Source organism: Notolepis coatsorum (genome assembly GCF_963971535.1).
Source record: "Notolepis coatsorum genome assembly, chromosome: 5".
Classification (NCBI taxonomy): Eukaryota; Metazoa; Chordata; class Actinopteri; order Aulopiformes; family Paralepididae; genus Notolepis; species Notolepis coatsorum.
In genome coordinates this window covers 149,210,651-149,227,816 of record NC_140169.1, presented here as the reverse complement: position 1 = coordinate 149,227,816, position 17,166 = coordinate 149,210,651, and the positions used below count along the sequence as shown (strand labels likewise).

At 44.3% G+C, this 17,166-nt stretch overlaps 1 protein-coding gene across 1 annotated transcript; it reads right to left on the bottom strand.

The window, feature by feature from the left end:
• Window positions 1–209: 209 nt before the first annotated feature.
• LOC311228424 (carbonic anhydrase 4-like) lies at window positions 210–16,333 on the bottom strand (the record flags this gene model as incomplete). The annotated part of the gene is made up of 4 exons (XM_084314331.1): window positions 210–245; window positions 13,399–13,547; window positions 14,766–14,936; window positions 16,210–16,333. The coding sequence occupies 4 exons, from the start codon at window positions 16,331–16,333 to the stop codon at window positions 210–212; spliced, it is 480 nt and encodes a 159-aa protein (XP_084170457.1).
• Between the last annotated feature and the right edge of the window lie 833 nt (window positions 16,334–17,166).

The following is a 17,166-nucleotide window of genomic DNA, read 5'->3' as shown; positions in this document are numbered from 1 at the left end:
CCCACAGCCATGGAATTGCACCCTCCACCCCAGGGGGAACGGAGTTCACGAACAGATAGACTAAGGAACAGTAATCGCATCAGAGCTTTGACGAAAGTCTCAATTTACAGTCCCCAGATAAAGAAAGATAAATAACCTTCAAGGAAAGTGGTGATACTGCAATCCTTTATCATGTTTCTATCAGTTTCAGACTACAGCCAAGAACGTTGTCAGATGAGTTTGGCAATTGCTATCTTGTTCAAGTACTGTGAATGGAATGGGTTTATGAATAACATAACACGGGCACACCATTTGTAAACTGTAGACTGCACCAAATAGACCCAATATTTTTAACATTTATAAATATGGGAGATATTCACTAAATAGTTTTATCTGTAGATGGAAAATAAGCTTTTTGGAACTTTCACAACCCATTGTAAATCAGTATATAGGTCTGTTTTGGATTGCTGATTGGTCCTTTAAATAGGACGTCTGACAAAAAGCATTGGTTTGTACTGGCTACACCTCGACATAAGATAGAACATTGTAAAGGTAGAAAATGGGCCTCGATTAGATAGATTTGAAAACTATATCACCCTACATTTGCGATAGCCTGTCACGACAACTAGCTAAGGAATCTGATTTAGCACCATATTCATAAACAATGTCAGCCATCTAATTTATTTGCAACTGTTCCTTTAAGTCCATCTAACACCGTTTTCAAATCCCTGTTAACAGTCTCCAATTAATTCCTTTAATTTGCTCTAGGCCATTTAACTCTAGCTCTTTGCCCACAGCTCTTCTCTCTGCCCGGCAGGCTGGCCTCAGTACCATCTACACCCCCCCCCCCCCCCAACGACTGTATACCTGTGTAAATTAAATATAAGACTTGTTAATACCTTTTAACCCTTTCACTGCTACACTACAGAAGGTTAACCCTTTACTATCACACTACCGGGAGTGTGATAGTAAAGGGTTAACCTTCTGTAACCGTCTGTAGTGTGATAGTAAAGGGTTAACCTTCTGTAGTGTGGCAGTGAAAAGGTTAACCTGCTGTTGTGTGGCAGTGAAAGGGTTAACCTGCTGTTGTGTGGCAGTGAAAGGGTTAACATTCTGTGTAGTGTCGCAGTGAAAGGGTTAAGCGTTTGGTAGTGCGGCAGTGAAAGGGTTAAGGCCTACAATTGAGAATTATGATATATCTTTTAATACCCCTCAGATAATAATACATTTAAAAAAAATCTAACAATTGTTATACAGTAAATCAAATCACTGGTACACAAACACAGATGGACTGTATATTTATTTACCCTCTGCAATGAATAGATTCTTTGAATTCACTTGAATCACCTCACGCCCCTCGTGCGCTTCGTTCCGTCATCTGGTCAATCGGGTGCTCGCCAGGACGGCTGAACGTGCAAAGCGGTCAAAGACTTGGCTACATTCAGTGTTGGGAAAGTTCACTTTCTACATGAACTAGTTCAGTTCATAGTTCATCATTCAAAATGTTTAACTAAAGTTCTGTTCCACACTAGCTCACGCTCAGCGTTCATTGCATATATCTCGCTTCAGCATATATACACTGAATAATTCCACAATGTACCTTTAAATGCCAGCATTCATCTGGCCACACCCCCATCCGCTTACCTATATAAGCAGGGGTGGTGCCACACACTCATCTCCTTCTCAAATTTCATCACAAGCAACGTGTTGCTCATATGCCCACTTGACGTGGAGAAAAATATTGTTTACAAGGAAAGGAAGAACAAGGAGATACGTTGACATCATATCTTTATTTTCTCTCTCACTATTTTCGAGAAAATACGGCAATGTTGTCTTCGTCACTGGAGTGTCTGGAAGATGGTGGTCATTCTAAAAACCCTCCACCGGTTTTCGTATTGGGAGCACGCCGCTGCATGCTTCTCAACTGCAGTTCCTTGCTGTGTTTGTTGGGGTGAAACCTTTCAGGCCACAGCTGAACTGTAAGACGCGCCGCTGTTGTGAGGAGCGGTGGGTTTCAGGTTGGGTGAGTACTGTCGCTGGCATGCTTCACTTGTCTGTTAGTGCTATGGGGGCTACTTGACAATGTTTATGAAAACCGGCCCCAGGCTAGGGTCCTTTGTTCAGCCACCTAGGCGACAGAAGACCTTGGTCTGAAGACCATTGTAGTTTTAACTAGTGGGCCGCGACCATTAACACTGGTGATCCCTTTGTGTTCTGGACGAGTGGATATCTCTCTGTCCCGTGTTAAGCCCCTTCTTTCATATCCGAATGAGAGTATTCCTTCACGAGGAGATATGTGCATGGATGTGCGATAGCGGCAGATCCATGTTCAAGTCAGCTACACAAGCCAGTTTGGTATTGTGCTGATTCCGTCGGGTGTTGGTAAAATCACCGTTGTAAAGCTGTGTGACATCTTGTTTCTCTTGACGCTTAAAAAGTGAGGAGAGTTTCAGAACGGCGGCCTGTCTGGGTGAGTGTTATGTCATTGTGTACAAAGTTCAGGTGATAGCTGCTTAGCTTACGGTTAGCCAGTCAGCTGTTAGCTGCGGCGTTAGCCTGCTGGGATCACTGCGTGGCCTACAGAGGTGGGCCTACTGTTAGCCAGTCAGCTGTTAGCTGCGGCGCTAGCTGTTGTGATCACTAGGAAACGTTAGCTTGCTGCTATCGGACAAGGCCAGCGCGAGGTAGCTTCTGCTACTCGCGCGCCGCCGTGAGCTCCCCTCTGGTCGCGTGCGCCGTTCGCTTGGCGTCTCGCGAGCAGGGGTAATGGCGACCGACGGTTGGAGCGGCCGTTAGCTTAATGCTACTCTGTTGTACGTGCTTTGATTGTAACATGTTTTACACTCTTGACTACGACGTCATCCTTGACAGGGGATGTTCGTCGACCCTGCCCTGAGCCTGGACGGGGATTGCGTCAACAAAGAGGACTGTAGCGACTGGTTGGAGCGGCGACGCTGCCCGGATCGAACGACACAGGGCGGCTGTGTTTCTACGGTGTCTTGTGACTGCACTTCGCTGATCTACGTTCCGGGTAGGACAAGGTTTGACCAGACCTTATAACACGTCTTCTGGTTTTACTTTTCTAAATGTTTTGTGAATGACGATGTTTTCCCAAAACGTGTGTTGCTGCAATGCATTTAGGATACGACGCGAGTTATGTGTGAACTGTCTTTGTCACTGGCAGCTTCTCCGTGCAAATCGGGTTGTTACAGATGTGAAAATGATCTGGTTGTTGTGTGAGAAACATCATGTGTGTTTATATGTACCGTGTACTCACAACTAAGGTAACTAACCTATGAAGCTATGCTTGGTGACAAATGAGTAAAAGAATGTTCTTTTCTCAGCCTGTGATGACAATGAACAGTGTTCACATATTAACAGGTTTTCCTGTTTTAACTGGCCGTATTAAGGGTAAAATAAGAGGATTGTGTTTCCCCCCGGTTCCCTGGGGACTTTTTCATCCTCCTATCAGACATGTTGCACTACATTGTGTCTTTTGTGTGGTAGGGATGCGATGTAACCCTTAGCTTGATTGCTGAGGTTGTGCTAAAACTGCTGGAGAAACTTTATTTTCCTAAAAGAAAAGATTGTTTGGTCGCTGTCGTGTGTGCTTAGCAAGGCCTGTGGCCGATACTAATCGAGAATTATGTATTCTCTCATTATGAAAAACGGCGTTCCTCTGTAGAGTGTTTTTGCCATTTTTTGTAGGTGATGATGGGTTGTGTGTGTCATGTGACCTACAACTGGGTTGGACTGGCCACAGAAGCACATGTGTATGTTGGACCGGGGCTCTTAGAGCCCTCTCTATTCTGTGTTTTTTCCTTAGTAAAAATCAGATAGCAGGTTAGCTCATGCGCTGTGTGGAGCTGTAAAACGCTTCATAGAGCTGACTATGACTGTGTCATATTCTCTTTTTGTCATTACATCGTATCATGGGTGTGGGGTCGTAAAGGGGTGAACTGGTAACCTTTCCTCTCCCCCTTGTTTCTGTCGGTTAGGGGTACACCCCCTGTCCTTCAAGGTTGCCGTCACGTTGCGGTTTGGCACGTTACGGGGGGGGGGGGGGGGGGAGGGAGTTTCCTGGTACCACGGCCTGGAATATTGGGCGTGTGCACCGCAGAAATTCCCCCGCCATAGAGTACGTCACCGTGCGCGTCTCTGTTGGTAGGACTTCCGTGTGCTGTTCAGGTCCATGGTGATGGATCTGTTTCAGGGGGGTGGTCAGGGCTCCTCCTCACCAAGCGCCTATTCGGGCCTTCTGTGATTTCGGACTCCTCCTTCCATGTGAGGGAGCCTCCATCAGAGTACAGAGCCTTCCTCCTCAGATTGTCAAAGTGAGTGGACCCTCTAGAAGGTGTCCTATTCTATTGTATATGTATTCGATTCAATTCGATTATTGAGTGTGTATGGGTTCAGTGCCTCTTCCCCGGAGAGCCCTAAAACCAATTTTTTACATGGCTCAAGGTGCAATATATTCTTTTCAATCTGTACAGCTCGCGTGGGAAGTCTCTCTGGGGATCCCCGTCTCCTTCCTATGGGAGGGTGGTGGGATGTAAAAATGTGAAAAAAATTTACCCCCGGCTGTGTAGACTGGGATACATACTGTTGATGCTTCCTTCTTTTCTATTCAAAAAGTGTTGGAGTTAGGAAGTGTCACACCCCTCTTGTCGTTCCCCTGGGCGCCTTGGGGATTCAATGACAGGTCTAAATAGCCTGTTCATTGATGGGGGTGTGTCCCGACGCACGTATAGTGCTAGCTCGCTGTAAACAGGCGACTGACTGGCACGCCTTGGTTGCTTGTGGTTAAAACGGCGTTTTTATAAAGCAACTGAGATGGGGGTTTTTCCTCTTCCGACGACCACATCCCACGACCTGGGTTGGTTATCGACGGATTCTCGTTCATGTCTGGGGGATGATGACGGAATGGATCTGAACATATGTAGAGGGGTCTCACGCCCTTGGGGTGGGCCACCAGGCGCGGTTCGCCCGAACGTCTGGGTGGCGCCTTCTTTTCATGTTAAGATCGACACGCATATCTGCCTTTTCTCCTGGAGTAGGCATGTCGGCGTGGTTAGGGCACGGGACTGGTTCTGGTCACGCTGGTCCGGATCAGTTGAACCCGTTGTCCGCCGGGGATGCAGATCTGCTGTTCTGGTACCCTGAGGGACTTGGGCTTTTTTCAGGGGGAAAAATGCCAGGTCGGTCCGGGTGTCACAGGGTTAAGCGCTACGGAGACCCTGGTTGGGTACGTTTTTACTCAGCACTGTCGTAATGGCTTACGGCCATGCCAGCCTGTACACGCTCGATCTCGTCGGATCTCGGCCGCTACACAGGTTGGTCCTGGTTAGTACTTGGTTGGGAGACCGCCTGGGAATACCAAGTACGGTGTGCTTAGGGGCTGGTTCTCCATTCTTTTTCGCTCCTCTCTCACGCATGGCGAAAAGGGGCCTGTTGGGGTGGTCTTTGACCTCCTCTGGTGACCCTGTGCTTCCCGTATCGACAGGCCCGGTCCGAGGTAATGTTTCGTCGACCCGTAGGCCTGGGTTAACCCTTTTTTGAAAACTGAAACACTTGTACTGCGGTATAGCCGGTGTATACCCGCAGGTGTGTTTTGGAGTTTTTTCTTGAGGGGTTATAGGAACAACCATCGCATTGGGTAACGCCAAGGTGGTTGATTCCCTGGTGTGTTGGAGCAGTGTCAACTCTCGGGTTCACCGGTTGAGGGTGCCCCTGCACGTTCATGACGTCTGCCAATCGTGTCAGCCTTCTCTGCCTCAACCCCTCTGGGTGGGGGTTTTTAAATGGAGGCTTGGTCATGCAACGCCGCCAGCTTCCGCTCCTTCCGCCGGGGCGGCTGTGTTCAGCTGTCCCCTCTGGCGCCTGTCTCGTCCGCAGTCTCCAGGCTAGGGTTAATAGCCTGTTGCCTGGTTTTTCCCCGGTGCGCTGCCTGCTTCCGTTGGTTAACCTTTTTTGTGTGCTTACGGCCATGCTGACTGCCTGTTGCAGGGTCAGTGTGCCAGGCGGTGTACTATTGGGGGGACAGGGCCCGCTCGGCTGAGGGGCTTTTGTCCGAATACGCTGGCGATGTGGGGGGCGCGGCACTATGTGCCCACCTGGTGGGGTCTTGATGCTGGCATCATGGACTTCTCCGGGCCCCCGTTCCAGGTAGTCCAGTCCTTTTGGTGGGTCTGGGTCTTCCTTCGCGCTCCGCTGCTACGGCCTTGCCACGGGGTTGGGTTTGCCCTTGACCCCGTGATTCTGGGGGCAGTAACGAGGTTGTTTCCCTCCGTTCGTTCCCGGGTGGCATGCGGGTTGTGCGTGTGTGTAGTCGTGGGGTCAAGCCACGGTCTGCTCACCCTGTGCGTTGAGTTGCTTGAGTGCCTCTTCGCACGGTCGGGTCCGTCGCCCTCCCGTGAAGCCACCATTAGGGGGGGTGCCCTCCATTAGGGTGGGTCGGGGGGGCTCGGCCCTCCCTGGTCTGATGGTTGTGGGGGGCCTCAGCAGGGTACATTTGTCAAGCTTCTAGCTCCCGCTCAGCTCCTATTATGCAATGAACGCTGAGCGTGAGCTAGTGTGGAACAGAACGTTAGGTTATGACTATAACCAAGTTCTGTCAACACTTAGTGAACGCTCACCGTTTAGACGACGCTGCAGGCCCTTGATTTTTCATTCATTCATTGTGATGAAATTTGTTGGGAAGGAGATGAGTGTGTGGCACCACCCCTGCTTATATAGGTAAGCGGATGGGGGTGTGGCCAGATGAATGCTGGAATTTAAAGGTACATTGTGGAATTATTCAGTGTATATATGCTGAAGCGAGATATAAGCAATGAACGCTGAGCGTTCACTAAGTGTTGACAGAACTTGGTTATAGTCATAACCTAACGTTAATGGTTTAAAAAATGAACTCGTTTATAGTTCCTTTTTCAATACGTTGCTGCGAGCTATTCTACAATTTGAAGCGTTGTCTGTTACTGTACACACAACCTTGAATTCTTTGTTAACATCTGACAATAATTTTGCCAATACATCATGTGTATGTGCTCCTTTAATCTCCGGCTCCACATTGTTGTGATGACGTATTCTAGTGCGACAGCCAGGGGTGAGAGGTCTGCCCGCCACCTGCCGTGTAGTTCATATCGATACTCTTATTTAGAAAATCCTGTGCGGGTCTCATTTCCGCCCCAAGCGCAGCTCCAGTCATAATATCTATCGCTCCGGCAGCTAGCAACGTTCGGTTCATATGATACTCTTATTTTGAAAAACCCTGTAGCAACTCCGCAAGTCATATGATATCCGCCCAGTCCGTGCTTGTGAAAGCAGAGCAGCGCTACACAGCAGTGCGCCTACACGACCCGAAATAAGTCTGTGGTGTTTTTTTTCTTCTCACAACGGGTCAAATGCATCTACATGCTTTGCACCGTCGCCATTCCTTTATGCCCACATCGCCCGAAATTAACGTTTATGTACCATTACAATCACTACAACGTTAGCGTAAGCTAACAAGCTAATCCTGATCAGAGGCAGAGGCGCAGAGCCATAGAGAACAGCAGACACAGTGTGGACTGGGGAAAGGGAAATGGGGGGGCACTCTCCCCTTCCCTGTGTGTGTGCGTGCGTGCGTTTGGAAAGACGATGAAGTCACTAGTCAGGACTCAGGACAGGAGTATATTATAGTAAACTGAGGATTACTGAGGATGGACAGATAATGTTGATATTCAAATATAAAAAAGTTTCGAGAGGAGTGGAAGTTTGAAGACAGACTACAATATGATGCGGGGGTGGTGAGTTGAAACAGTGTGTGTGTGTGTGTGTGTGTGTGTGTCCCCAGATAGCAAAAAATGAGTGAATCAACGTTGAAATAGGGTTCAGCAGAAATATTTAATCTATGTTGAAGCCTGACATCTAAATTATATAGATCGTTGTCTATGACCCTAACGTTGGTGTCAACCATAGCTGATACTATATCAATGTTGATTCAACCATCATCTAAATAGTAATCTACATGCACATTTTAGTTGATTTTATATTGAATCAATGTTAGACATCAATGTTTATTCAACCATAATCTAAATGGTAATCTACATGCACATTTTAGTTGATTTTATATTGAATCAATGTTAGACATCAATGTTTATTCAACCATAATCTAAATGGTACTCTACTTGTACATTTGTAACTTGTACATCTACTTGTAACTTGTAAAGTTAAGGAATCAATACTGATTAATGTACATTTTACATTAAAATATTGCTGCTGATATGTATACATCATAACATTACATGTTTTTTTCCTGCTGTTAAACACACTATTGTTAAATAAATAATAATAAAATTCTTATATGACCATATTTCCAAAAATGTGTGAACAAAAATGACAACATGGCTTTAATATGAAAATTTATTTTTTTCTAGGGTATCAGAACTTCCAGTGACTAAAACTTTTTACAAAAAACAAATAACAGACCTTATAACAGGCTTTCATTAACAATATAGCCACTGCCAGAATAGTGACACACATATTGTGTGTGGTGAGCACACGCATTCATGCACAACGAAGACAAGATTGCAATCATTTTAACTATAAATTTATGAGCTCAAAGTATGAGCTCACTACTGACTGAAATGTCCAACAAAAAGCATCAATTGTCAAATAATATTGATCACATTAACTAGACTAGATGTTTGAGGAAATTAGAAAGGGAACAACAACTTAACCCTTGTGTCTGATCAGATTCGTATTTGTTTGATAACTTTGCAGTGATGAGCCAACATAATATGTGGCATAATCTTTTAATTATCTTGTATTTTTTTTTTACTCTTCATAAATTGTTTATTCCACTTCAGCCCGATCATAACCACCACATATTCTTTTTTTTGTCATATTTAACAACTCTTTTCAGAAAAGTGGGAGTATTTCATTACAAAAATAATATAAAAAATGGTTATGATCAGGGCTGAAGTTGAATAAAATATTTATGGAAAAGAAAGTGGGAAATTATTTCAACATAATCTTTTTATGGAGTTTTTCAATTTAGTCCCCTAATAAGAGTATAATACTTTAGTTTTCAGACACAAGGGTTAAATATAAACAATGGCATAGGATTTGAATTTAAACACAGTGGAGCTTAGATGATCTACAGTTGTCCACGACTTATCCTCCAAGGCATCTGCTATATAATAATCTTCAGATTTACTTAAGTGTTATTAGTAGGTTACAGCAGTAAGCATTAGTTTGCTCAGTCAATTATGGCCAATTCGTTTTATATTGTTTAATACAGTTAAATAAATAGATAAATGAAAAGCAATTTTTTTTGGATTCCCCCCCCCCCCCCCCCCCCCCACTGTACCGAAAATAATACCGAACCGTGTCTTCAAAACCGAGGTACGTACCGAACCGTGGATTTTGTGTACCGTTACACCCCTAATGTTTCTATAACTCTCTCCCATATAACTCTCTCCCATACCCTTAACACCAACCGCTGAAGTGCCCTTGAGCAAGGCACTAAACCCCCAACTGCTCCAGTGGAGTTGCTCAGTGGCCAACAGTGTCAGACTGTGGTTGTACTGGGGCCTAACAAAATTAATAGTTGGTTTCAGGTTGGTTGTCAGTTTGGCCATGGGTAGGTAGGGAATTTATTTTATTTAATTTTTTAATTGTATTCTTTCCCACGGCGACTATGGATAGGGAATTTCTTTATTTAATTAAAATGTTCACAACAACATGGATGCATGTACTCTGCCAGCATGTTTAATATCCATAATACTAAATGTTTGACTAAGATTTCTATGAAACTTTATTAAAAAAATAAATAAAATAATAATTTTTTCCTAAAAACTCATAAAATATATTGGGTCGCACCTAAATTGGCAGGGTCGGTCGGCAACCTGAAACCAACTATTAATTTTGTTAGGCCTGGGCAGCTCCCAGGTGTGAATGGAACTCTGTGAATGTGAAGCAGGGCGTAGCTGAAAAAGAGCATCCGTGCTCAGCGAACCTACCCTGGGTAAATAAAGGTTAAAAAAAAAAAAAAAAAAAAAAAAAACACTGCAAGAACAGGCTGAAGCAGCAAGTCATTCAAGTAGATGCCGTCCATGGAAGAACAGTGTCCATGAGGGTAATTCCTTGTACTGTATGAACCAGGGAAACAGTGTGCTGGGGTACCCTAAGTTTGACTCTGGTTCGCTTGACAATTAAGTTTGGGTCACTTCGGTTCCAAGAACAGGCTGAAGCAGCCAGTCATTCAAGTAGATGCCATCCATGGAAGAACAGTGTCCATGAGGGTAATTCCTTGTACTGTATGAACCAGGGAAACAGTGTGTGCTGTGCTGGGGTACCCTAAGTTTGACTCTGGTTCGCTTGACTTAAGTTTGGGTCACTTCGGTTCCTTGAGATGCCTCCCTCCCGGTCTGGCGCATAACGAAGCCACTTCTTGACAGTTTCGCTGTAGTCCTGGTCGGTCAGCTTGGGGTCAAACTGTCGAGCAGCAGCTGATAGACAAAAAAATAAAAAAGTGAGGAAGAGAGGTGAGATGATGTACGATGATAAGAGCACCCCTCACTTCACACGAGTGCGATTTTTTTTAATCACTCAATTACTCACTCTGTAGGTCTACAGTAACAAGTAACAACAAGTCTTTTTCTTTTATTAAATCAACTTTCTTTAATGAATATAATTCATCAGTTTTTAATACTATAATATTAGTGTAGCCTAATCTCTATCTGCAACTGTGAAGAAAAACCCCATTGGTTTAAACAGAATGAATAGACATAAACAATTAAAAATAATAGATTTATTTTTTTAATTAAAAATTAAAATTTTCTAATGTTGATTTAGAATTTGAATGCCAACGTAATGAACGAAGGTCCGAACGTTCGAACGCCCAAACACACACACACACACATCCTCACCTCGTTGAAGAAGCCGAAGGCAGCCAGCCCGGCGGGGTCGGCGACGCCCAGCGACGTGTTCCCGCCGTAGGACGACTTGAGGTTCACGATGTGCATCTGAGGGGAAGCCATGCAGGGGTTAATGAACATCTGGGGCTCAAAACGCTCGCCTGCGCCCACTTCTTTGGAGTCCTTTTTCAACGCACCTGCATCTTTTTTCTATTGTTTCAATGGTTTTATATGAACCTACAGGCAGACTGATAGGAGATGATTTAACTTGTTGAACCTGCAGCCAGACTGATAGGAGATGATTTAACTTGTTGAACCTGCAGCCAGACAGCCTGATAGGAGATGATTTAACTCTCGTTGGACAAGGCAACACATATCGAAACATCCTCTTACCTTTCAGCATGACGTTGCTCAGGTGGGAGGTCAAGGCGTTCCAACTGGCAGGTGAGTTAGTCGCATTTCCAGACATTTCCTGTCAAAACGCAGTCATGGTTTAGCGCTCGAATCTATTGTACCCTGTTCTCTCACACACACACACACACACACACACACACACACACACACACACACACACACACACACACACACACACACACTAAAGCTGTCCCCGAAGCCTGTTTTTGGGATTCGAACTTCGTCAGGGTTTTTCAAACGGACATTTGATCCTACGTTTTTTATAAAAAAAAAATCTTTAAAAAAAAATGTATTTCTTTTTTTATATATATAAATATCCTCAAACTAAATCCTCAATTTGAATAAAGTGAGTCTTTTTCTTTTATTAAATCAACTTTCTTTAATGAATATAATTCATCAGTTTTTAATACTATAATATTAGTGTAGCCTAATCTCTATCTGCAATTGTGAAGAAAAACCCCATTGGTTTAAACAGAATGAATAGACATAAACAATTAAAAATAATAGATTTATTTTTTTAATTAAAAATGAAAATTTTCTAATGTTGATTTAGAATTTGAATGCCAACGTAATGAACGAAGGTCCAAACGTTCGAACGCCCAAACACACACACACATCCTCACCTCGTTGAAGAAGCCGAAGGCAGCCAGCCCGGCGGGGTCGGCGACGCCCAGCGACGTGTTCCCGCCGTAGGACGACTTGAGGTTCACGATGTGCATCTGAGGGGAAGCCATGCGGGGGTTAATGAACATCTGGGGCTCAAAACGCTCGCCTGCGCCCACTTCTTTGGACTCCTTTTTCAACGCACCTGCATCTTTTTTCTATTGTTTCAATGGTTTTATATGAACCTACAGGCAGACTGATAGGAGATGATTTAACTTGTTGAACCTGCAGCCAGACTGATAGGAGATGATTTAACTTGTTGAACCTGCAGCCAGACAGCCTGATAGGAGATGATTTAACTCTCGTTGGACAAGGCAACACATATCGAAACATCCTCTTACCTTTCAGCATGACGTTGCTCAGGTGGGAGGTCAAGGCGTTTCAACTGGCAGGTGAGTTAGTCGCATTTCCAGACATTTCCTGTCAAAACGCAGTCATGGTTTAGCGCTCGAGTCTATTGTACCCTGTTCTCTCACACACACACACACACACACACACACACTAAAGCTGTCCCCGAAGCCTGTTTTTGGGATTCGAACTTCGTCAGGGTTTTTCAAACGGACATTTGATCCTACGTTTTTAATAAAAAAAAAATCTTAAAATTTTTTTTTCTTTTTTTATATATATAAATATCCTCAAACTAAATCCTCAATTTGAATAAAGTGAGTCTTTTTCTTTTATTAAATCAACTTTCTTTAATGAATATAATTCATCAGTTTTTAATACTATAATATTAGTGTAGCCTAATCTCTATCTGCAACTGTGAAGAAAAACCCCATTGGTTTAAACAGAATGAATAGACATAAACAATTAAAAATAATAGATTTATTTTTTTAATTAAAAATTAAGATTTTCTAATGTTGATTTAGAATTTGAATGCCAACGTAATGAACGAAGGTCCGAACGTTCGAACGCCCAAACACACACACACACACATCCTCACCTCGTTGAAGAAGCCGAAGGCAGCCAGCCCGGCGGGGTCGGCGACGCCCAGCGACGTGTTCCCGCCGTAGGACGACTTGAGGTTCACGATGTGCATCTGAGGGGAAGCCATGCGGGGGTTAATGAACATCTGGGGCTCAAAACGCTCGCCTGCGCCCACTTCTTTGGACTCCTTTTTCAACGCACCTGCATCTTTTTTCTATTGTTTCAATGGTTTTATATGTACAGTAAAGTACAGTACAAATGTCATTCAATCAATCACAGTGCAGGTGATTGATTGATTGAACATTTTATTAACAGATTGCAGAATGGGTACAATACAGTACGGCTCAATACACACAATTGTTAAGGGGATGCAGACCAGAGAAAGACTTTCGTCTTGTTTACATCAGGGTCCCCCATTTTGAATTCATAATGAATTGTAAGTAAGGGTGCAATTAGCACCGTGCAATACATTCTTTGTGGATCTAGCCCCCAGTCTGATCCCTAGTCGAACCCGTACCTCCATGGCGTAGCGCTTGCCGTTCACCGTGTGCTCGGACCCCTTCACCTCAGAGCCGTTGCCCCAGTGCAGGTGGAACTGTAGGCTGTCGTAGGCCTCGGACAGACCCCCCCCGGACACCTGCACGCCACTCCTCAGAGTCACTTTGACTGGAAGACAAACAAACAGAGGGTGGGTTCAGCTACGTACCGCGACGCTACGGGTTCAAATCCTGGCTTATGACCTTTCGTCGAATTGTCATGGTGCACAATTCGTCTAACTAAACTGTCCCTCTATTCATAACTGCCCTCTATTCATAACTGCTAAACTGTCCTCTATTCATAACTGCTAAACTGTCCTCTATTTATAACTGCTATTTGCTAAACTTCTCCGAAGTTGCCTACTGCAGCTTTAATAATCCAAAACACAGAATAATGCATTGAGTTTTAAAGCACATTCTTGCATACAAAAAAAGAAGTTATTCCAGAAAGCCAGGGCACAAAACGTTGAATAATAAACTGAACAAGCATAACATGCACACAGAGTCAGACATGATGGGGTTGTACAAGAGCATGTGGATGAAAAACATCTCCATACATTAGGCCTACATGTCCCCGTCCTTAACCACCCCTAGGTCAGGGGTCTGGACTGGGAGAGAGGTCCTCTAGTCTAGGTCAGGGGTCTGGACTGGGAGAGAGGGCCTCTAGGTCAGGGGTCTGGACTGGGAGAGAGGTCCTCTAGGTCAGGGGTCTGGACTGGGAGAGAGGTCCTCTAGGTCAGGGGTCTGGACTGGGAGAGAGGTCCTCTAGGTCAGGGGTCTGGACTGGGAGAGAGGTCCTCTAGTCTAGGTCAGGGGTCTGGACTGGGAGAGAGGTCCTCTAGGTCAGGGGTCTGGACTGGGAGAGAGGTCCTCTAGGTCAGGGGTCTGGACTGGGAGAGAGGTCCTGGACAGGGGTCTGGACTGGGAGAGAGGTCCTCTAGGACAGGGGTCTCCAGGGGGTCTTCTTGTTGGGATGGAGGTGATGCACTGAACACAAACTACACCCAGACTGACTGGAGACTCGAGTGAAAGGAATCCTGTTTCTCCTCAAACTAGAAACTCTTTACAAACAGTCTGGTGGCGTTGTTCTAAATGACTACTAATCATCCTGTTTATTTTTGTTCCTCTTTATGTGACTGAATACTATCGTTTATCAATACATGTTCCCTATAGTTTATCAATACAGGTCCCTATCCTTTCTCAATACAGGGTCCCTATCCTTTCCCAATACAGGGTCCCTATCCTTTCTCAATACAGGGTCCCTATCCTTTCTCAATACAGGGTCCCTATCCTTTCCCAATACAGGGTCCCTATCCTTTCTCAATACAGGGTCCCTATCATTGCTCACCTGTCTTGCCGGTGTTCTCGCTCTCGTACAGGGCAGAGGTGTTGCCGTAGTTGACGAAGGAGAAGGCAGTGAGGGCAGAGTCCTCGGTGGCATTAGCCGACACGATGTCGATGGGAGACTGTCTGGAACCATTGCAATGGTCTGGGGCGATAGTGGGCCAGTGGCTGTCACCTGGATACAAAATATAGTATAGTTTAGTAATACATAGATATTATATGATGGACTGTTAAACATTTTTTAAAGTGTCTAAAGTGAATGTTAAAAGTGAGTGTTTAAAGTAGAATGCGCCAACATTATGGGAAATTATCTTATCGTCTTCTCCAGAGTCAGACAAGAAGATAGATACCAGTTTCCTCTCTGTGCATTCAGTAGAAAGATATCCTGCTGAAAGCTAGCCTAGCTTAGCGCAATGAATGGAAACAGAACAGGCAAGCTAGCCTAGCTTAGCACAATGAATGGAAGCAGGTACAGACCAGCTAGCCTAGCTTAGCACAATGAATGGAAACAGAACAGGCCAGCTAGCCTAGCTTAGCACAATGAATGGAAGCAGATACAGACCAGCTAGCCTAGCTTACTGTAGCACAATGAATGCAAGTGGATACAAACCAGCTAGCCTAGCTTAGCACAATGAATGGAAACAGAACAGGCCAGCTAGCCTAGCTTACTGTAGCACAATGAATGCAAGTGGATACAAACCAGCTAGCCTAGCTTACTGTAGCACAATGAATGCAAGTGGATACCCACCAGGGGATCATCCCTATGTTCCCCCGGTCCTATGTTCCCCGGGTTCTATGTTCCTCGCTTTGATTGATTATAATATGACACTCATAGCAGAATTAGTTATCAATAACCTACCTGTATAAATGTTAAAAGTTGTTGCAAATATTTGTTTTCCCTCATAAATATACCACTATATACATTAATTTCTTATATTAGTTTTAAAATGACCATTTAACAGTTTAACAGTGCTCTGAAAATGCTCTGAGAACATGCGGTCATCATTCACTGTTTTAAGCACAAACACATTAGGGAGGGAGGGAGAGAGACAGGCCCGGCCTGTATGCCTGCACCCTGCCATGTTGGTTTACCATGACTTTTTAGCAAGCAAGGTAGCAGCAATGCTAAGCTAACTGATTGTGCCAGTGTATCCTGTTAAAGAATACATCATAAGCCACATTTTGAAACGTTACTGACGTTAGCCTACATAAAATGTATAACAGTATATGCAACAGGTGGATCACTATACCAAAATCAAGAAACATTCATCATAGCTAACTGCTAACGCTACTAGCTAAATTAGCTTCAGCTAGCAGGCATGAATAACGGTTAATATAATATTCTCTACCATGTAAAAACGAACACGGCACTACTCCGCTGGCGTTTGCAATCGAAAGCATACATACAACATACAACATAATCGACATTATTGCCATGCAGTACTCACCAGTCTTAACGATGCAGAGAGACATGAGGTAGCAGCCAGGAAGCTGCCGCACAGGTGCATTCTGGGAGGCGGGGCAGCACACAAGTGCAGTGCAGTCTGGGTGATGAGACAATGACGACAGCATACGTTGAGCAGCGTACATTGATTCAACATTTATTGATATTGGCATTTCAATCATTAAAATGCAACCACAAAACAATATTGATTCAATGATATGTTTTCAATATTAGTCAATTGCTTTAGCGGTTAATGGGTGATTCAACATCAATCGTCGACCTTAACCAAAAATCAAGCATTGTGACCATAAATCAACATTGAATTAACACCTTTTGCTATCTGGGTCCCGACCCCACTTCTATGTTTCAATAAATTATTTGCATTTAAAACTATTAACGCTGACTCATTCCCTCAGTCCACTCAAAATTATGCTAATAGTCCTTACTGTATGTTGTTTATGATATTAATTGAAAATAGCATATGAGAGTATTATATAGTAATAATAACACATGGCGATATACTAAAAAGCTATTTATCATTTTTGGCTGGTAATACATTTTTTAAATCTACTAGCCAAATGGCTGGTAAGTCAAAAAGTTAAGTTTGTTCCCTGATTGTTAAGCAGTCTCAGAAATGATATCGATATCGATACAAAATGAATAATCTCCATCCCTAGTTCTCATCCCGGAGGCCATGTCGGGCATCAGCGGTGGTACCGATGTCTGCTCTCCGCAGTTCCTGGTGCCCTGCCCAACCTTTTTCGCAGGCTCAATATATTTTTTTGGGGGGGGGGGGGATGTGTTTACTGTAGGACTTCCTCAAAGTGTTCCCTCCAGTGCACCGGTTGTTCCAGGTTTCCCTGTTTGTCTCTGATGCGTACGCTCCTTGTTCGTGTTCCAGCCAGCTGTCTGCCTTGGTGTTGTTCTGTCTACGCTGCTGTTTCTCTGTTTCTCTGTGTCC